Raw genomic sequence first — 18,819 nt, 5'->3', positions numbered from 1 at the left:
TAAAGTTATTTAATGAGAGAGTCGACAGAGAATGTTTGACAAGAGTGGTACTCCCCTCCCCCGCACACACACAAAAACATATTAGCGAAGCAGTTCATCAGTTCCATTGGCTCACACTGCTGCACAGATTAGTGCTTTTTTACACATCTGACAGCGAACACAATGGCTAATTACAGCCCTGCTAACCATCATTTATACCCCGAGACACGTCTCCGTTAGCATGCGATCGGGTTTCTCATAATTGCTCATAGGAATTAAATGATTGCGGTCACGTTTCAGGAAACTTTCACACCTTCTCGGAGGTAAAACCAGTATTTGTTCTGCTTAGTTTTTTTGGTTTTTACAGTAAGCATCAAAAATAATTTGATTGGAGAAGCAAATAGGTTCGTTTGATTCAATTCCTGCAAGGATTTCTTGCATTTCAAATCAGTTTCTTGTGTTAATGACTTGGTGTAATAGCTAGCATGACTATTTCTTTATTCTTAAAAGGAAAAAAAAAAAAGAGTAGCATGGACTCCTAACTCAAATCAACACCTCATTTCAAGCTCGCCCACGTTTTCCTGTGAGTCGTGAGCGCTCGCGGACGTTTGGAATTTCAAAGCCACGCGCGAAAATTGCCCGACTCAGGATGTAGACCCGGCGCGCAAAGCGGAAAAAAGGAGACGTAATGCTGCGCAAGACTTTTCAATTCCTGAGATTCGATCTTCGCCTTGTAGAGCTCATTGTGCCACGGCGTAGAAACGTTTGCTGATTTATGACCAGCCAATCAGATTACATTCGACCAGAGTGAAGCCTGTTCTCAGTGCCCGAATAGGTGTTGCATTGCTGTGATCAGTGAAATAAGGGCTTTGGAGATGTTACTAGTTTCTTCCTCGTGTTTAGGTACGCTTTTAGCGTCGCTTTTAGCAGTGTAGGTATTATTTTGCTCCGAATTATCTTCTCTGAGCTGCCGAGCCCCACGTCTTCGCCCCTACCATGAGTTGTATTCAGAAAGCAGAAGCGTAATGACGAGCTGCTGCGTTTTGAGACAGTAAAGAGCAGGATAATGCCCGTTTGTTTGTTTCACACTTTGATGGCGGTCTCGAGGCTGAAATCGATCCTCACGGCCTCGCTCCCTCACTCTCGCTGTATCGATGCTCTCATTAGCAGATTTTCTCCAAACCTTTCAGCTGGGCAGCTTCTGATTAAACTCACAGAGACACTGAGTACTGCCCCGGTTACTCCGTGTCACTCTGCCCAGACTGGAGACGAGCCGGGCGGAAGGAGAAAAGCAGATTTTGAGCTTCAGAGGTAACACTCCGGGACTGGACCTGACTTTTTTTAGGGTCTTTCTAAAACAGTAAAGGGATATCAATTTAGCATCCTGCTTTGGTTTGTTCCATTTTGAAGTGAATGGGTTTTCCTTACTTCTATCAAGCACCCATAAGGGTTTATTCCATTTAGAACAGTTTAGGGTCCTTCGTTTTCTTGTATCCTTAGGGTTCAGTCCAGTTTTTTTTTTTTTTTTTTTATGTACAATCTTATGTCTTTCTTGTTTTCTTTTTTTCTTTCTGAGAGAACTCTCAATGTTTCTGTGCTTAATCTTACAGCAGATTTCAGGAAGTCATTCAGGATGCTGGTGTTTTAATGTGGCCGCACACAATGTACCCCAACATTCCTCTGATCTCTTTCTTTATATATCCATTCTCTCTCTATCTCTTTTTTTTTCTCGCTCTCTCTCGGCATGTGACTGTGATGAACTGGTTTTAAGGACTACAGGGTCTGATAAGCCTGAAATTGCATTCTTCCTGCATCCCTCCTTCATTTTCCGCATTTCTCTCTCTCTCTCTCTCTCTCTCTCTCTCTCTCTCTCTCTCTCTCTCTCTCTCTCTCTCTCTCTCTCTCTCTCTCTCTCTCTCTCTCTCTCTCTCTCTCTCTCTCTCTCTCTCTCTCTCTCTCTCTCTCTCTCTCTCTCTCTCTCTCTTCATCTTTCTCTCCCTGCCGGCTGCAGAGGCTGCCTCCTGCCCTGTAGCAGTTTATTCAGTATAATCAGACTTGGCTTTGACAGCAGAGACTAAGAGCCAAAGAAAGTTTCTCACACACACACACACACACACACACACACACACGTATATATCGACAGAAGAGACACACATACTCTGGCCATGTAGGTTTTAGAAGACACTCGGGGAAATGAGCACCGAAAACGGTGTGTCCGCGTGTCGCCAGCTTCCGATGCCACTCCATCTCCATCCCTGCCACTCTGCCCGTATCCATGGCAACTGTAAGCACCGACATCTGTTGCTAGGAAGCAGCTCAGAGCCCCAACCTGATTTGCCATGAACAGAGTTAGTGCGGAAGAGAGCTAAAGGGTGTGTGAGACAGTCGTGTGTGTGTGTGTGTGTGTGTGTGTCCCCTGAATGAATTGCTCGAACGTGCAGTGATTCAAAGCTGCATAAATATTTAACTCGAGCCACACGTGTGTGTGTGTGTGTGTTTATACAGTATTTCCAGTACGCTTACTCACACACACACACACACACACACACACACACACACACACACACACACACACACACACACACACACATGCAATTATATTGCATTAACATTATAATGTATATGTTTAATGTGGACTATTCTGCCGTTGCCATAGAAGTCGAAATGTGCTACAGTGAATGTCACTTCCAGCTTTATGTTCAATGGTGCCAAGGCTGCACGTAACAAGTGTGTGTGTGTGTGTGTGTGTGTGTGTGTGTGTGTGTGTGTGTGTGTGTGTGTGTGTGTGTGAGCAGGAACGTGAGTTCGGACGGAGCGGAGGCGCGCAGGAGACTTCGGGAGTGCGACGGCCTGGTGGACGCTCTGCTCCATGCTCTCCTGTCAGCTGTGGGAAAAAAGGACATGGACAACAAGGTGAGACTCAGAGAGAAATCAGTGTCAAATAAAAATACGAAGAATCCACGACAAGGTGTCGCGATGAAGCCGAGCTGCAATTCTCTCCGCCATGATGTGTTTCTCTCTCTGCTCCTCAGTCTGTCGAGAACTGCGTGTGCATCATGAGGAACCTCTCCTACCACGTTCACAAAGAAGTCCCGGGTGCAGACAAGTACCAGGACGCATCCTCGCTTCAGGCTCCGGGCTCCGCGGGGACCCACCGGAAAAAGAAGGACGACGCCGGCTGCTTTGGGAGCAAGAAGGCTAAAGGTCAGTCTCCCGTGGGGGTCAGATATTATTACCAGCATATAATATCTATTTATATACACTATATGGCAAACGTTTATGGATGGGCATGTGCTTCATTTTGAATTTCCTGTCTCACATTTAGTCCCCTTTTTCTCTTCTGGTAAGATGTTCCTCAAAATTTTTATGGCTCATCCAAATCCACACAAATCCAGGTACTGATGGAGGTGAGGCAGCCTAGGGTGCAATCAGCAATCACATACATCTCAATAGTGTTTGAGCAGGCCATTTAAGATCTTTAAACCCATGTAAAGCAGATCTTCACAGAGCTGGATGTATGCACATTAGCATTGTCATGCTGCAACATCTTTGAGGCTCTGAGTTCATTCTATACAGTCGTGTTTGGAGAGTGTGTGTGTGCGCTGTAGGCTAGCAGCGGGTAATGTAAGATGATCCAGGACGCATTAACTAGTGACTTATCGAGCCGATTTAGATGCCGTGTGTGTAAACAGTGTAGAAAATGCCAGCGCCGCTCTGGTGGGCGTTTGGTCAAACGCGCCAGCAGGATCCCACTTCTACAGTGAGGTCAATTACGAGTCAACGCCACGTAACGCTTCAACCCTTTAAATAAAACGCTGAACAGGATAACGAGGGCTGGGTACTGTCTAGCAAGCCTTAGCCACGCTTTCTCAGAGCTGTTCCTTTCCCCTCCTAACTGAGAAGATCCCAAGCGGAGGTCGTTTAGAGTCTTCACCATGCTAATTCCTCCGCCGTTTTTTTGCTAGTCATGAGTACCAGTCAGTGTTTAGTAACACACACGTTTATATTGTGACTCTTCTCTTCTTTCCCCCTTTGCTTTTGCTTGGCTGCTGCTGCGCCGGCCAACTGTAGAGGAATGGTTTAATCAAGGTGAGTTTCTCTTCTGCCTCTTTTCCATCTTTCCTTCTGTCAATCCCTCCCTCCCTCCGTCCGCCTCTCCTCGAGTGTGTGTTCAGTGTACAAATCCAGATTTTTAGAACCCAGATTTTATCATTTGTCCTGTTTCAGTCGTCCTGTCTGAGCGAGAGGGACTGTGTGTGTGTGTGTGTGTGTGTGTGTGTGTGTGTGTGTGTGTGTGTGTGTGTGTTTATAGGGGTTTTAGATGTTCTTCATTAGTCGACTCCGCTGTGAATATATTTCCTCTCATGCATTATTAAGAGGGAGTTCCACTCAGGAGAGCCTCAGCCATTAGAGTGTAGTGTGTGTGTGTGTGTGTGTGTGTGTAGAGATAGGAGATAGACATGACATTTAGTCTCCAGACATGAAGGCAGTAAATCCTGTACTCTCTTACGCCTCTCTTCGTCTTTTCTCAGGGAGACGGAGTGGAGACAACGATAAAAACTATGACACGATGGACCTCCCGAAGCGCACCGAGCCCACTAAAGGTACGCAGAGGAACGCCCTCACGTAACCCACACGCCATCTTCACGTCACCGACACGTCACTCGATGTTCACGACTTTGAACATCAAGCATGTGAAATATTAGCTGTGATCCCGACTAGCGAACACGGCTAGTTTAGCGGGGACATGACGCTCACCTTCAGCTGATTATTTGTTTTTAGAACGAGAGGAAATGCGACCGGATTGTGTTTACCTTTAAGCTGTTCCTTAATAGAAGTGTGGAGAACAGTGGAATGTTCTGGAAGTGGCCATCTTGGATTTGACCTGGTCATCACATGACCCCAGTGTTCTAATGTTGAACAGTATAATGAACTGTCCTACTGAACTGGAACTGAACCTCCTCTGTCTGAAGAAGCACAAGTCTCCACAAAATGTGTTCTTGTAGAACATCGTCCCAGAGGAACGGAGGTCATTCTAACAGGATTCTTATGCGCACTAAGTTTGGATGAGATGCTCATGAAGCAGGAGGCTCAGGTCTCAGGTGTCCACAACGTTTGTCCATATTGTGTATTTCTGCACTAAAGCTAGACCTTCACCATTGTAAATTGTTAAGCCATCAGAGCTTTGTGAACTGATATCCAGCTGCTGGAACACATTTAGATTGGGCAGATTGTTTCTGATCTCCAGGTGGAGCCTCAAGGCTCATCGGAAGGCAGAATTGAGTCCGCGACCCGAAATCATGTAGCGTTAAAGAAGCTTAGCACATCCTCTGCCTCAGGAGCAGAAGAGCAAGTGAGGATATCAGGGTGGCTTATTTTTTGGCCCATCTTAGAACCTCCTCCACCCCTCTCCTTACTTAGAAATGAGCGTCATGTTTTTTCCCACTGAGGAAATCGAGACCTATCGAGCCGCTGTCTGGGGGCCGCCGACGTCCATCGATTCGCAGTCGATTCCAGTCACCTCTCGTCACCTTTCGGTGGCGGGACAGGACGTGTCTGAAAACCACAAAGTGCAAAAAAACTACAGCGCTCTCTCCGTTTGCATTATTCATCACGCCCAGAGAAAGATAAAGAGAGAGAGAGAGAGAGAGGGCAAGGCGGAAGACGTGTAATTAAGGGATCGACGGGGAGGCGGTAATTAAGCGTGAGATGGAGAGAAAGCGAGACGGAGAGGAGACACGTTGTTCCTGTTAGCAGAAATCTACCTTTCAACCTTGATGAAGGACACGGTGCACTTCCTTTTCCCCCTTTCTAGCCTTCTGTCATGCGTTTTGAGATGCAGAGTATCAGAGCAGAAATTCTCAGCAAGCAACCCAAAAAAGACAGCGGTCTTTAATCTTCGTCTCGTGACTGAGAATCACGGCCACTTCTCTTCGGGGCTACAGGGTTTCTCTCGATGCCCCCTTTACTATGACTGACAGGTGCATATGCCACTCCCCATTTACCTGCCGATGAGTCGTGCGCCACAGTACGTAGAAGAGTAAACACTCTCGCTGGAAGAAGGACGCCACTTCTCTCTGTGTCTCAGCAGTCTCTCTGATTGGACACGTCATCCTTTTGTAACACGTCACTGAGCCGGCCTCGTCTCTTGAGCGTCTCGCCGTTTACCCTGGCGGATTCTTCGTCTAATTTTATCCAGCTTTATAAACATCTGTATTAGTGGGGCCCCTCTGACGCTCAAACGAAAACATCTGGCGGCGTGTCGAGGGCGGTTAAATGGGAGATCCCTTGTCCTCGTCTCTTCTGTCCTGGCAGTGTGTTGGGTGTAAACATGCCGCTGTTCAGACAGGAATGATTTACAGCGTGAGGGTTTATCAGGGCCAAGTCTCTGTACAACAGAAACAGCACCCGGCTTTACATGTTTTCCTTCTTCTGTGGTCACTTTCACTCCCCTGTCTCCCCCGTCTCCCCTTCGTCTGGGTCTCGGCTTTTTTTTTTCTTGAGGGAGCGCTGAGCTCTGGAGTTCACACACATGCAGCTGCTTTGGGTTGGGCAGCTCTGAACTGCCTTTGTCTCACTGCATATCTCTGTCTCTCTCACAGTCTCTCACTGGGACTCTCAATCTGTCTCTCTCACAGTCTCTCACTGGGACTCTCACTCTGTCTCTCTCAGTCTCTCACTGGGAATCTCACTCTGTCTCTCTCAGACTCTCACTGGGAGTCTCACTCTGTCTCTCTCAGACTCTCACTGGGAGTCTCACTCTGTCTCTCTCAGTCTCTCACTGGGAGTCTCACTCTGTCTCTCTCTCAGTCTCTCACTGGGAGTCTCACTCTGTCTCTCTCTCAGTCTCTCACTGGGAGTCTCACTCTGTCTCTCTCTCAGTCTCTCACTGGGAGTCTCACTCTGTCTCTCTCTCAGTCTCTCACTGGGAGTCTCACTTTGTATCTCTCAGTCTCTCACTGGGAGTCTCACTCTGTCTCTCTCTCAGTCTCTCACTGGGATTCTCACTCTGTCTCTCTGTCTTTCACTGGGACTCTCAATCTGTCTCTCTCACAGTCTCTCACTGGGACTCTCAATCTGTCTCTCTCACAGTCTCTCACTGGGAGTCTCACTCTGTCTCTCTTACATTCTCTTACTGGAACTCTCAATCTGTCTCTCTCACAGTCTCTCACTGGGACTCTCACTCTGTCTCTCTCACAGTCTCTTACTGGGAGTCTTACTCTGCTTTATGGTCTTACTTTGACTTGCCGTTTCTTACACGGTCTCACATCTCTGTCTCAGTGTCTCTAAAAGCTTCTCACTTTGTCTCACTGTGTTTCTTATACTCTGACTGCATCACTCTGTCTCTGTTTCTCACTTTTTCTCACTGTCTCTTCCTATCTCACGCCATCTTCCTCTATTTAATGGTGGCACTATCTCACTCTTACTTTCATTTTGTCTCTCATTCTGTCTTACTATCTGTCTCGCACTCGATTTCAGTGTCTCTGAATGAAACACTGCCACTTTAAGCTCTCTCAATGTTTCCTTTCGCCTCACACACTTGTTTTTTTTCCCCCATTTCTCGTTCTTCCTAATGTCTTTTTATTCTCTATTCTGTTCTCTTTGAATATTTCTCTGTCTTCTCATTCTCTTTGTTTTGCATCCTCTCCACATTGCACACCTCCTTTTTCCCCACTCTTTCCCATCCATCATGTAGACAGCTCGATCGCCACCCATGTCTCTCTCTCTCTCATCTCTCTTTCTTTCCCTTTCTGACTCACCGCTGATATTTCTCCCTCCCTGGTGTGAGAATTCTCCCCCCGGCCCCATGTCTCGAAGGCTCATCACGCCCCGCTAGCCGGGCTTTTCACATTTCATCACTGCGACGTGAAGATAAACAGCACGGGTGGAACAACCACACGGACTTGCGAATCTGCTGAGGGCTTATGGACCGTACAATGTCTCAGTCCCCCTCTGGAATCTGGTCCTGAGTGAGACCTCAGAGACGATGAGACTGTTTTGAGCCACAAGCTTCCAAGGGTTCTGCGGTTATGGAAACTGAAGGGATTCCATAGGAAACTGAAGTTCCCTTCATTTTGGTGCTACCAGTGCAATCGTTTAAGCGCCCTGTCGTGGGCCGATGAGATGCTTTTCAGCTCACAATGGTTAGAAAAAAAGTGGCTTTTTTTTTTTTTTTTTTTTTGCTGCCGTAGAGTGTTTTTCATTCTTTCTACGATTGAAAGCTCCAAATCAAAACACGTTTTAAATGTACTAGTATCCATCTGCAGCTGTTTCTGTGCCTATAGTCACGCAGCTGCTTTGGGTGACACTTAGCATTTGCGTGTGTGCGTGTGTGCGTGTGTGTGTGTGTGTGTGTGTGATTAAGTCTGAATTTTCCCCCAGCGGGAGCCAGCTGCTGCCGTACCCCCCGTCGACATGGCAGGCTGTAACACAAGACTGGCAGCTTCATCCTGCTGCGCCTCGCTTGCCAATCATTATCACTCACACACACACACACACACACACACACACACACACACACACATATACCACAAACACACACCACAAACGCACACGCACTCACTGCCCACAGTGCCAGGAGAACACAGCTTCAGTACAAATGATCATCAAGCACCATGCAGTGCGAGTGTGAGATGTCTTCAGAGAAGCGGCGCAAAAAAAAGCAGCGAGAGGGAGGGAGAAAACACGAGAAAGAGAGAGGGAAATCACGCGGAAGAGCACGATCGATGATTATATCCGCACAGAGAGTGTCGTGTTAACCTCACACGCTCTTCACCTCTTCACCTTATTTTAACATCTCATGAAAAAAAGCGGGGGGAAAAGAAGGAGGGAACGGCGTTCTGGTTAAGGCCACGCCCACTTTGTTTTAATAACTGTACAGATTTTTTTGTACAGATTTAGAGTTTGGTAATATATAGAGTTTTAATATATATGTGGCGAGTAGCTATGTATTTTAGATATATAACTTTATAAAGTGTGTGGTGTGTGTGTGTGTGTGTTTGGTCAGTCTTTGAGCTACAGCAGGTGTTACATTTGACACTCGTCGTCAATCTTCTGCAATTAGTAGGAAAAACACTGTGTTTTTCACTCATCTATCTCTATCTGTGTCTCTCTTTCTCTATCTCTATCAGCATGACTAGCTCTCTCTCTCTCTACCCCTCTCTCTTTCATGCTCTCAATCTCTCCATCTATCGACATACTCGCTCTTAACCAATCCTTCAGTCCAAACTTTTATGCTGGGGGTAAAATATACTCCGAGAAGGCAAGCAGAGTGTCAGCTCTTAAACCTCGTCGTGGGTCAGGCAAAGATGTGCATCCACATCAGCCGAAAAAACAAGGCTCCTGAGGGTTTCTCTTCCCATTTAGGCAACTTGTGTGTGTGTGTATGAGAGAGACTTGGTATTAGTGAAATCATTATAGTTGTTAGGTGACTCTTGATGTGAGATTTGTCTTGAAGTGTGTATTTTATTCACGTATATTTAGTTATAAAGGTTTATAGCTGCTGGAGCATGAGTGAGTCTGGGTTCATCTCTGAATCTGGGTTTATCTCCGAGTCTGAGTCTGGGTTTATCTCTGAGTCTGGGTTTATCTCTGAGTCTGGGTTTATCTCTGAGTCTGGGTTCATCTCTGAGTCTGGGTTCATCACTGAGCCTGAGTCTGGGTTTATCTCTGAGCCTGAGTCTGGGTTTATCTCTGAGTCTGGGTTCATTTTTAAATCTGAGACTGCATTTATCTCTAAACCTGATTCTGGGTTTATCTCTGAGCCTGAAACTTGAGACATATCTGCAGATTGATACACCAGGTTTATTTCTCGAGCAGAGATCAGACGCCTGAGACACAAGCGCCGTCACAACAGATTTTCTAAAAGGCGGGAGATAGACAGACCGGGAGAGAAGCGGAGAAATATACGAGACTTAAACACGTAAACAAGCAAGGCAATGGGGAGACAAAACCAAAGCGACTCAGAGGGGGACTGGGAACGAAGAGAAAGCAGGGATTTGAAAGGAAAGCGTCTCCAAATCAAAGCCTCTCGAAGCTCTGAGACAAGAGATGAGACGGTGTTGTATTTGTAATTGGAGAACTGAATCTCTTCTGTGTTTATTTTGCCGTGCAGCGCCGGGGCTGTCGGATCTGTCAAAACATCACGCCTCCTTTCTTGGAGCAGTTCCCTTTCTCGATTTGAGTCGAGGCAGATTGTGGACCTCATCCCGAGACATCTGTCTCTCTTTCATACTGCAGATGTGCGAGAATGTGTCGGAAAAGCGACTCACATCCCTCGTGCGTTTCTGAAACTCGTTTTTATTCACGTCTGCTGCCTTTCTGAGCAGGTGGGAAAGGCTCCCTCTCAGAACTCGTGTCACGTACAGCCTGCTGTCCTGCTTTTATTAGCACAGAGCCACGACTCGCTCGTCTCCTCAGACAGGACGAGCTCGGACGAGACAAAGGTCACATTCCAGCGCTGAATGCATCAGAGGTGGCGTTTGTGCGGCGGCATGTCCAGGAAAGGGCGGAGCTTCATGCCCACTCACACTGCCCCAGTCACTCTTCCCACTCTGAGCTGATAAAAGAACGTCGTACCTCGCAGTCTTTTATTTTCTTTTCCCGTCTTTCTCTCTTTCTTTCTCTCTTTCATTCTCACAGAAGAGATTTGTCAGCGTGACTTTCCAGAGGTTGCCGTGGTGATGCTGGCTGCAGGATTTCCCGCGGGTTAGCGGATGGGGGACTTTCATTCAGTTACTCTTTCTTTTCTTTTTCACATTCATGCTCACACACACACACACACACACACACACACACACACACACACACACACACTTCAACTCGTCCTCTCTCCCACGTTCCCATCCCTCCCTATTTTACAGACCCGACTGTTAGTGTAAAGATTAGCTCTTTTTTTATACACATGAAAATAATGCTTACAATTTACTGGTAAGGGCTTATTCTCTCTTGTCAATCACAGTGGGAGGAGCTTATTTTCTCTCGTCAATCACACTAGCCGATGCAACCCAAGTCTGTGACCCGGTTTGATCTGCTAAACCGTGTCTCAGAGGAAGCCTTCACTCCTCCCTAAAAATTCCCCAAAGAATCCATTCAGACTCCCGTTAGCATCGATGCCGAACAAAGTGTCTGAAATGTTTTGTAGCCTCTCGCCGTCTCCATGAGCATTCCTGCAGGTTTTCAACTTCCACAAATGCTAATTGACTTCGAAAAATTGATTTATGCCGAAATCCATGGCTTCCACCACCGTGATTTCAATTAAGGATGGCTTAAAGGTGCTCAGAGGGAGCGAGCAGGCAATTAGAGGTCAGCGGTGGCGTCCGGCGCTAATCAGCCGCTAATGAAGATCCTCGAGATAACGGAGAAGTGATGAGAACCGGATCAGGCGGTGGAGTTTCCATTCTGCAGCACGAGTGTTGGTAGAAAGATGGAAGAGAAGGACGGGCGCATCTGTAACGCATGCAGCAGCGTTGGTGTTTCAGGAATCAGAAGCAGATGGACTTCCTGGATTCAACGGCACGGCGCTGATGCCGAGCAGCTGCCTGTCTGGACGTAAAGCGTTTTCCTGAAGTAAACTTACTCAGAGAGTAAAAAAAAAAACATCCTACAAAGGTGCTTTTGTCTTTGTGTCTATCTCCTCGTACTTCCTCTCGCCACACATTTTTTGGAGACGATTGGCGCGTGTGGAGACGATGCCAGTCTCTGCCAGTCTCTCGGTGCCCTTCTGACACTCGGAAACAAAGGCGGCGTGCTGGCTGTGCGACTTCCTGCCACGCCGAGGTCTGATCTCCTCGACACACACAGAGCCGAGCTTTATATGACCGGCACAAACTCTATCCTGCTGAGGTTTTAATGGACTCGAGCGGCCGCCTCTTTCTCCGAGACCTTATTGAGAAGAAGCTTCTCGTGAAGCCTTCGAGGTCTCTTCTTCCTCTTCATCCTCGTCATGCTCCTCCATCTCCTGGGGTTTGTTCATCGATAAAAGATCAGCATGCTTTTTTTCGTTTTCTTTCTTTTCTGTCCAGAATTCTCCTTGTTTCATAACACGGTTCATTCAGTGCCTTTCACAACTCTTCCGCCAGAAGCTTTCGGTCGCTGTGTGTGTGTGTGTGTGTGTGTGTGTGTGTGTGTCTGTGAGAGAGAAAGAGAGAGATAATGGTGATGAATCGTGCCTGGTGGCTTATCTCCATTTATACTTGTTCCACTTCCTGTCTCTTTTTGTCCAATAAACACGATGCCTGGATCAGTTCGCCGTGAATTGTTCATTGACGGAATACGCCGTGATCGACGTTCCTTCATCTTTCATCTCTGCGACGTCCTCATCAGCGCTATTTTTTCGACATTTTCCAAAATATATTCCTACCTTTGTTTTTTGTTTTTTTATTATCGGTAACAAATCATTTGAAGTGTTTTTCTCACTGTTGTTTTCTGCCACTCAGCATCAACCACACTCAGGATACCTAATAACATTCATTAGCTTCAACAGTCTCACAAGGTGTGTGTGCGTGTGTGCGCGCGCACGTGCTGTTGGCGTACGTCTGAGCTAGCGTGACAAGTGGGCATTCTATAAAAGATGTCGAAACAGATGTTTGAGGCGCACACTGCCAGGCGGATGAGGGAGTAAAGCTGTACATGGCAACACGCTGGACCGAGAGGGGACGGAGGGTCATGTCTAGGCGTACGCTGATTACGCCGAGGGACAAATTACCGTACACACACTAACACACACCGCCCTAATGCAACACACTAGGGATGAGCATCTCCATAGCGACACGATACATTATACATTATACATATTATACGTGTGTGTGTGTGTGTGTGTGTGTGTGTGTGCGTGCGTGCGTGCTTGAGGGATCAGCATTCCACTATTAAAATGCGTTTATAATTAATGACCATCGTTCGTGTGGCAACGTGATGCTCCTGTGAAGAGAGCTACTGTTCATGCATGTTCAAAGTGAAGTGTGTGTGTGTGTGTGTGTGTGTGTGTGTGTGTGTGTGTGTGTGTGTGTGTGTGTGTGTGTGTGTGTGAGATAGAAACAGAGATGAAAAAGAATTCTCCTCAGAGAGGTGCGCGTTACGTTAAGTCGTGACAAATCAATACGTGCTCTCTGCAGTGTCTGAAATCTGATGGCGTAATGAGCGTCTCTCCGCCGTCTCACCATCGTCTCTCCACGCGTGTCCAATCAGCACGGGGCGAGCAACACTGCTGTCTGTGCCTCGTTCTGGATTGGCGTCTCATGTTGTGTTTATAGTCTCATGCTGTGCTCAGTGTCTGATGCTGTGTTCGGTGTCTCATGCTGTGTTCGGTGTCTCATGCTGTGCTCAGTGTCTGATGCTGTGTTCGGTGTCTCATGCTGTGTTCGGTGTCTCATGCTGTGCTCAGTGTCTGATGCTGTGTTCGGTGTCTCATGCTGTGTTCGGTGTCTCATGCTGTGCTCAGTGTCTGATGCTGTGTTCGGTGTCTGATGCTGTGCTCAGTGTCTGATGCTGTGTTCGGTGTCTGATGCTGTGCTCAGTGTCTGATGCTGTGTTCGGTGTCTGATGCTGTGTTCGGTGTCTGATGCTGTGTTCGGTGTCTCATGCTGTGTTCGGTGTCTCATGCTGTGTTTAATGTCTCAGGCTGTGTTCGGTGTCACATGCTGTGTTCAGTGTCTCAGGCTGTGTTCGGTGTCACATGCTGTGTTCAATGTTCTATTTTGTGTTTAGTATCTCAGTTTTTAATATCAGGCTGTGTTCAGTGTCTCATACAGTGTGTAGTGTCTCATACAGTGTGTAGTGTCTCATGCAGTGTTTAATGTCTCATGCAGTGTTAGTGTCTCATGCTTTGTTAAATGTTGTGTTTAATGTTTAGTATCTCATTTTTTAATATCACGCTGTGTTTGGTGTTTCACGCTGTGCTTGTCGTCTTGCGCTGTGTTTGATGTCTCACAGTGGTTTCGGTGTGTTGCACCCTGGGTTCTGTGTCTCATGCTGTGCTTGGTCTCTGGATGGATGGAAGGAAGGATGGATGGAGGGATGATGAATTGCTGGCCAGAGACTGCTAGAGAGACAGAGATGGAAAGAGGGACACACTAATGGCCATGTCTCTTTTATAGGGTGGATGAAAACACACATTAAATGGATGATACATTAACACACACACACACAAAATGAGACTGGACCGTTCGCGCGTGTGTGTGTGTGTGTGTGTGTGTGTGTGTGTGTGTGTGTGTGTGTGTGTGTGTGTGTGTGTGTGTGTGTTTGTAGTTTAGAGACTGTAAGGTATGTTAATTGTGACTTTGTCTGACCTCCACATCTCAGTGTTCTTTAAACCTGTTTTCTCTTAAACACACCTGTTTCCATGTTCACATCCCACAATGACTCCAGATCAGTTTCACCTCAACTCCTACTTCACACAGTTTCTCTCTCTCTCTCTCTTTCTCTCTCACTCCATCTCCACATACTTTATCTCTCGCTTTCATTCTTTCTCTATCTCCCCAAGTGATCTTTCTCTCTATTTCTCACTCACCCACTAGTCTCTATCACTCTCTCTCTTCCTCTGTTGAGCAGTCAATGATTGGCGGTGCAGGTATTCAGTAACACAGGCTCCATTAAAGCATTAGGCCTTTCAGAGTTTTTCCTCACAGCCGTGAATGAGTTCGATTCTTTCCTGCACCTCCGCAATCGCGCGCAGCGTCCGAAGACGGATTAATGAGGACGCACGAGACTCTTTCCCCATTCGCTGTTTTTCCATTCAGTGCACGAAAATAAAAATGTGTTATTGTGCAGTGCTGTGACAAATGATGTGTGTGTGTGTTTGATTTCCTGTAGGGTTCGAGTTGCTCTACCAGCCTGAGGTGGTACGTCTCTATCTGTCCCTGCTGACCGAGAGCCAGAACTACAACACTTTGGAGGCAGCGGCAGGGGCTTTACAGAATCTTAGCGCTGGACAGTGGACTGTCAGTGTATATTTATATATATATATATTTGTATTTGTTTGTATTGTATTTGTTTGTGTGCGCGCGTGTGAGTGTGTGTGTGTGTGTGTGTGTGTGTGTGTGTGTGTGTGTGTGTGTGTGTATATGTATATATATATATATATATATATATATATATATATATATATATATATATATATATATATATATATATATATATATATATATATATATATATATATATACACACACACACACACACACACACGGGCACACAAACAAATACAAAGCCACTAGCCAGATACAATGTGTTTATTTGCATCTTACTGTGTTTAAATTAGCAGTGTTAACTGTGTATCTGTTTTGGTGGGTGTAGTTTTGGCTAAGCAGCATTGTGTGTGTGTGTGTGTGTGTGTGTGTGTGTGTGTGTGTGTGTGTGTGTGTGTGAGAGAGAGAGAGAGAGAGAGAGAGAGAGAGAGAGAGAGAGAGAGAGACTTGTCTCTGCTCACTAAGAGAATTTTTACACCTACAAAGCTTGCTAGCTCCTCCTAGTGCTCACTATACGCTACTGCAGCACTATTCCACTTTCATGCTAGTGACGAGTCTTTAATGTGACTAAGAAAGAACGAGTCGTCGCCATTCGTTCATTTTCTACTGGACACAAATGAGCAAAGTGTTGTGAAATCTCTTTAGGTTACGTACAGGAAACAAACTCTCAACTCATTTTTTGGCGGTCATTTTTTTTTGTCACGTGACTTCCATAGACACTATGCAGTATATACATATATCATTTATTGGAACAATAGTCAAGTTGGTGTATGTAGACATGATGGGGGATCTGCTTATCGAAAATGTCACATTTTATTTCTGATCAAAGGAACGAAATAACTAAATCAATAAATGATCCGATTTTCCCATCTGAGGCAGCACAGGAGACGAGGTTTTTGTATTTTCTGTGTGTATGTTGTGTAAATCAATAAGAAGCTCCAGTGTCACCAAGTTCGATCCTGAGCTCAGCTTACTGGCTGAGTAGAGCTTCATATGTCCTCCAAAAAAACAAAAACAAACAAAAAAGTGTAGTGTGCTCAGCGCACCACTAAAGTAAACTTGTCTTTTCTGCCTGAAATAAACAACTCGGGACCTTCATCTCTGCAGTGGTCCAGCTACATCCGGGCAACGGTGCGTAAGGAGAAAGGCCTGCCCATCCTGGTGGAGCTGCTCCGCTCCGACTCGGACAAGGTGGTGCGGGCCATCGCCATCGCCCTACGCAACCTCTCCATCGACCGCCGCAACAAAGATCTCATAGGTGAGAGCTTCAATACTTCTTAAGATCAACCCACTGGCATTTTTTTTTTGGTCTCAGGAACATGCCACAATGTTTGCAATATCACATCCCGCGTTCGCTTTCACCGCATCTCAAAATTAGATCTGAGGAATAAGCGAGGGAACACGGCGGTGTATCTGTCAGGGTGTTGCGCTGTATCCTGAAGCATACCAAATATTAAAGAGGCTGAAATGTCTTAATAGAGACTTGGGGTGAAAAAAAACGTCAGCTGTGTAGCTATGTTTTGTATCTTTGTAGAGAAGTTTTTAGTAGAAGTTTTCAGGTTCTTAGACACCTATATATACACCTAGATCTCCTGCTATAGAGCTCTAAACGATGAAGTGGAACGGCACCCCCAGACCTTCTACTAGACACAAAGTCTAGTAGAACATCTTCCCAGACGAATGCAGCAAATAGGAACTTAATGTGGATTAGGATGTTAAAAAAGTGTGTTCCATCCACTAGGGGATGGATTCAGGTTCACGTCCGTCAAATTCTAAAAGCAATCCCGCTGCACCAAAGAATTGAATATGTACTTGTGGTGTTTTGCAGGGAGCTACGCAATGAGGGACTTGGTGAGTAACCTGCCCAGCGGTCAGCAGCGTCCTGCCAAGAACCTGGAGGAGGACACGGTGGTGGCGGTGCTCAACACCATCCACGAGATAGTGACGGACAGCTCGGAGAACGCTCGCTCGCTCATCATGGCTCAGGCCATCGATAAACTGGTGTCCATCCACAGGACCAGGTATAATCTGTGTGAAACATCTTCTATTTTACACATTTAACACGAAACGAGAAGAGCAACTCCAGACAACGGAGCGTGGACGTTGAATAGAGTTGTAAAGGGCGGAGGTGGTGGTTGGCCATTTAAAGCTCCAGGGGTCCAGAAATGGATTTGAGTGAGTTATTGATTCCTGGCAAGATCAAATTCCTCCCCCTTGCTCTTCCTCCCCATGATCCCAATTCATACAAGCTCCTTTTTTTTCTCCTGTGGCGTTAATGCTTCCACAGCGGTACGTAGCCGGCAGGAAGCAGCGTGGCGCCACCAATACACACGCCAGCATGTTTCAGTAAATCCGTTTTAGGTTGCAATTTGTGTCTAAGGCTTCGGTTACACCACGGTGCTGTACTTCTGCTCCACAGCCAGTCGGCTCGAGAGACCAAGGCTGCTTCGCACATCCTGCAGACGGTGTGGAGCTACAAAGAGCTGAGGAACACGCTGACCAAGGACGGCTGGAACAAGACACATTTTCAGGTGCGAGCACAGAGTGAGCAGAGATGACAAAGCGTGCAAAGCGAGTCTCTCTGTCTCCATCCAGCTCTTTTCTTTCATCTCGCTTATTTCCGAGCTCTGAGAGCCGTGTCCGGGGTACTTCAGAGCTTTTAGTGCAGATGAGCTCTGTTCCCGTCGCGATAAGACCAACTCGATAGTCTTGCGCTAATAAGACGTGCACGCTCCTCTTTCTTCTGAAAGCATTACACGTTTTAGTATCATGGCTAAACAAACCAAATCAACCTGACGAAGAACGTGTCTCGCATCATTTTTAAAGCTTTCTGAATTTTACAGCCCACAGCCACCGTGCCTCCGAAAGGCTCCAAGAGCAGCAAGTCAGGATACGATGACAGCACCCTCCCCCTGATGGAAAAGAGCCAAGGTGAGTCCTGTAGACACGGTTATACTTAACTGCATGATTAGATGGTCTAAAGGTGGAACGTATCGAGTTCTCACAGGAACCACACCACAGATCTATAGTTCAGAAGAGAGAGGGTTACCTCAGGAACGTGAAAAATGATGAACAATAAGATCCAGAGGAAGGACGAGGAAATGTACATTTGAAATGATTAAAGCATATTGATGTGATGAGGCTGTAGATAAACAAGCTGTTTTCCCTGTAAATTCGAGTCTTGTTCTCACCGCACATGCTCAGTACAGACAGCAGCGGTTCGTCTGGAGTCTGGGTGATGCCTGAGCTCCAGGCATCTCATTAAAGGGAGGAGTCTTCACCGTGACAGCATTTTTCCTTTAGCGCGCTAAACCCCCCGGAAAAAAAATCACAGCCCCATGTGCAAGCGTGTAAAGCTGCGACTCTCATTTCATCCTCAGCTTACTCCAATCAGCTTCACCTCTCTCAGTAACTACTGGCTGAGGATTATGAAATGTGTTGATGTTTTGTTGAAAAAAAAAAAAAATCTAATGAAATCTGGCAGCTGGAAGCTGTACATGTAGTGAAGCGATAAAAGAAACAGAATTTGAATACTTTGCAGGCGACAGAGGCTGTGGCACGGGCGCTATGATACCTATGGATGAACTCGGTCCAGGTAAGACGGCATTTGCATGCTGCCCCCTACAAAAAAACCCCAAAAAAAACGTATCAGTGCATATTGAAAACCTCTAACAATTCATAATCATGTTCAATTTCCCATTTCATCCCAAAAAACTTTTTATTTAATTTTTTTATCTGAAATGGGAATAATCATGACCCTTTCACCATTTCCCTAATCGATTCAGAACTGAGGACGAGGTGATATCAGAAACTTACGAGACTAGTTTTGTAACATGCCAACAGATGGCAGCAAACGGCAGCACTCACAGTCACAGGG

General features: G+C 46.3%; 1 protein-coding gene across 32 annotated transcripts in view; it reads left to right on the top strand.

Annotated features, from left to right (window-relative positions):
* The window catches only part of arvcfb (ARVCF delta catenin family member b), a 112,032-nt gene that overhangs the window by 86,818 nt on the left and 6,395 nt on the right, over nucleotides 1-18,819 (top strand). For 13 of the 32 annotated variants that reach the window (XM_083526485.1, XM_083526483.1, XM_083526480.1 and 10 more), the window contains 10 exons: nucleotides 2,775-2,892; nucleotides 3,012-3,183; nucleotides 4,051-4,068; nucleotides 4,512-4,583; nucleotides 14,788-14,915; nucleotides 16,050-16,200; nucleotides 16,771-16,963; nucleotides 17,362-17,473; nucleotides 17,786-17,873; nucleotides 18,484-18,537. In XM_083526485.1, the coding sequence (XP_083382611.1) occupies nucleotides 2,775-2,892; nucleotides 3,012-3,183; nucleotides 4,051-4,068; nucleotides 4,512-4,583; nucleotides 14,788-14,915; nucleotides 16,050-16,200; nucleotides 16,771-16,963; nucleotides 17,362-17,473; nucleotides 17,786-17,873; nucleotides 18,484-18,537 (1,106 nt within the window). The remainder of the gene's footprint in view (nucleotides 1-2,774; nucleotides 2,893-3,011; nucleotides 3,184-4,050; nucleotides 4,069-4,511; nucleotides 4,584-14,787; nucleotides 14,916-16,049; nucleotides 16,201-16,770; nucleotides 16,964-17,361; nucleotides 17,474-17,785; nucleotides 17,874-18,483; nucleotides 18,538-18,819) is intronic. The other 19 variants (XM_083526489.1, XM_083526499.1, XM_083526490.1 and 16 more) reach the window with 3 other exon arrangements.

The sequence above is a fragment of the Silurus aristotelis genome (genome assembly GCF_946808225.1).
Source record: "Silurus aristotelis genome assembly, chromosome: 23".
NCBI lineage: Eukaryota > Metazoa > Chordata > Actinopteri > Siluriformes > Siluridae > Silurus > Silurus aristotelis.
The sequence above is the reverse complement of the archived record's forward strand: the minus strand, read 5'-3'. Positions and strand labels throughout refer to the sequence as shown.